Raw genomic sequence first — 1,713 nt, forward strand, 5'->3', positions numbered from 1 at the left:
TCTGACGTTGGTCCCTTCACCGTGAACCCACCTGGAAGTAGCAAGGCGTGAAGGGTTCCAGCCTGGGGTCAGCGGACATCCAGTGCTTAACTCTGGGGAAGGGTAGCACCAAAGGGTGGGGGGGGGCAGTGACTGAGGAGTGGGGAGGCAGGTGTTGGGGGGGCGTTCATTCATCAGCTCGTTGCAGGGGGGGCCAGGGGTGGAACATTGAGGGTCGGGGGGGATGGAGGGGAGAGAGAGCCAGACTGCAATATGCCACTCGGAGTGGAGTGGGAGGAGGCGGGACCCCTTGACCAAGGGAGCCCAGCCCCCAGCCCCCCGAGAAGGGAGAACTAATACTGTTTGACCTCGGTGAGCAGAGTCACATCCCCTGTCTTCAGAGTCACAGGAAATGATAAATACGGTGGCTTCGAAGCCTCAGCACCAAATGTGCCCCTTCTTGGGGGGCTCCTTCACTGTCCCTCCCACCCCGGAGACTCTCAGCTGCTAAAGCAGACGGGGCCCAGTTCAAACCCAAACTTCTGGTTCATCTGGCCAAAGTCACTGGCCGCCACGTCCCACAGGGGCAGAAAGCCCACTCGAGAAGAGCTCAATTCCAAGAGGGTCTTCGCCTGTCCCTTCCGGAGCTGACCGCAGAGAAGATGGGGGTGGTGAGTGGTGGGGGCTGGGAGGGGGGAGGCCTCGCCTCCCCACTCCGGCCAACCCTTGCCCCGTGCCCTTACCCGGCAGCCATCGTGAGGGACGCTGATGGTGGCCGCTGCTGTCTGGTTGAAGGAGACCTCCTCCCCGTTGGTACCCAGGAAGCGGAGGGAGCGGCCGTGGTCACCCGCGGCTTCATCCAGCCAGGCGGCTGAGTTCTGGCAGGAGTAGGTGAAGCGCTGGCGGGCCGTGGCGCTCAGCAACTTCAGGAAGGTCAGTTGTACCACATTGACCGGGGACCCGTCGGCATCCACGTAGGAGAACTGGGGTGGCGGGGCAGAGCAGGGGTGAGGGTGCTCTGTGAGCTCCTATTCTGTCTGCAGAACCCACCTCCCACAATCTCCACTCACTGGCAGACCTGCCACCTCTCGCGTGTCCCTGTCTCTGAGGAGGTCCCACCAGCCACCTAGAAATCCAAGACAGAATTCTCCCATCCAAGTACTAACCACGCCTGACCCTGCTTGGCTTCCGAGATCAGACGAGATCGGGCGTGTTCAGGGTGGTATGGCCCTAGACTCAAGACAGAATTCTAAGTCATCCCCTGGCTGGTTCCATTTGATCTCACATATCTTGATCGCTTGATCCACCAAATCCAGGGTTGTAACACGCTCAGCCCCACCCCGAACTCACAATTCTACCTCTGCTCTTGTCAGCCCCTGACCTACAAAGCCAACCTTATCCTCTCTGTCCAATATGGCAGCCACACGTCCAAGAGTCGCTTGAAATGTGTGGCCAGTTCGACAGAGGGGCTATTTTTACTTTATTTACTGTTTTTTTTTTTACTTTTAAAAATTCATAACTAATAACTGAGCCTCCATCCAGTTATCAGAAAGCTTCTGTCGGGAGCAACTTGAATCTCTGAATCTACCTTTTCAACGGTTGTTCCGCGGTTTTATAAAATCTAAAAACAGATCGAGTATTCCCATTAAAATTGAACATCCAAATTGTGGTGTGCTATAAATGTAAAATATGGGCCTGGATTTTAAAGACCGAATATGGAAACAATATAAAATA

General features: G+C 55.5%; 1 protein-coding gene across 1 annotated transcript in view; it reads right to left on the bottom strand.

Moving 5' to 3' along the window:
• Positions 1 to 259: 259 nt before the first annotated feature.
• The window catches only part of COL5A3 (collagen, type V, alpha 3), a 36,244-nt gene continuing 34,790 nt past the window's right edge, over positions 260 to 1,713 (bottom strand). The window contains exons 63-64 of the mRNA XM_012641237.1: positions 723 to 962; positions 260 to 626 (exon numbers count right to left, since the gene is read on the bottom strand). Of these exons, the coding sequence (XP_012496691.1) occupies positions 480 to 626; positions 723 to 962 (387 nt within the window). The 3' untranslated portion in view covers positions 260 to 479. The remainder of the gene's footprint in view (positions 627 to 722; positions 963 to 1,713) is intronic.

This window comes from Propithecus coquereli, unplaced genomic scaffold, assembly GCF_000956105.1.
Source record: "Propithecus coquereli isolate 6110/MARCELLA unplaced genomic scaffold, Pcoq_1.0 Scaffold164, whole genome shotgun sequence".
Taxonomy (NCBI): domain Eukaryota; kingdom Metazoa; phylum Chordata; class Mammalia; order Primates; family Indriidae; genus Propithecus; species Propithecus coquereli.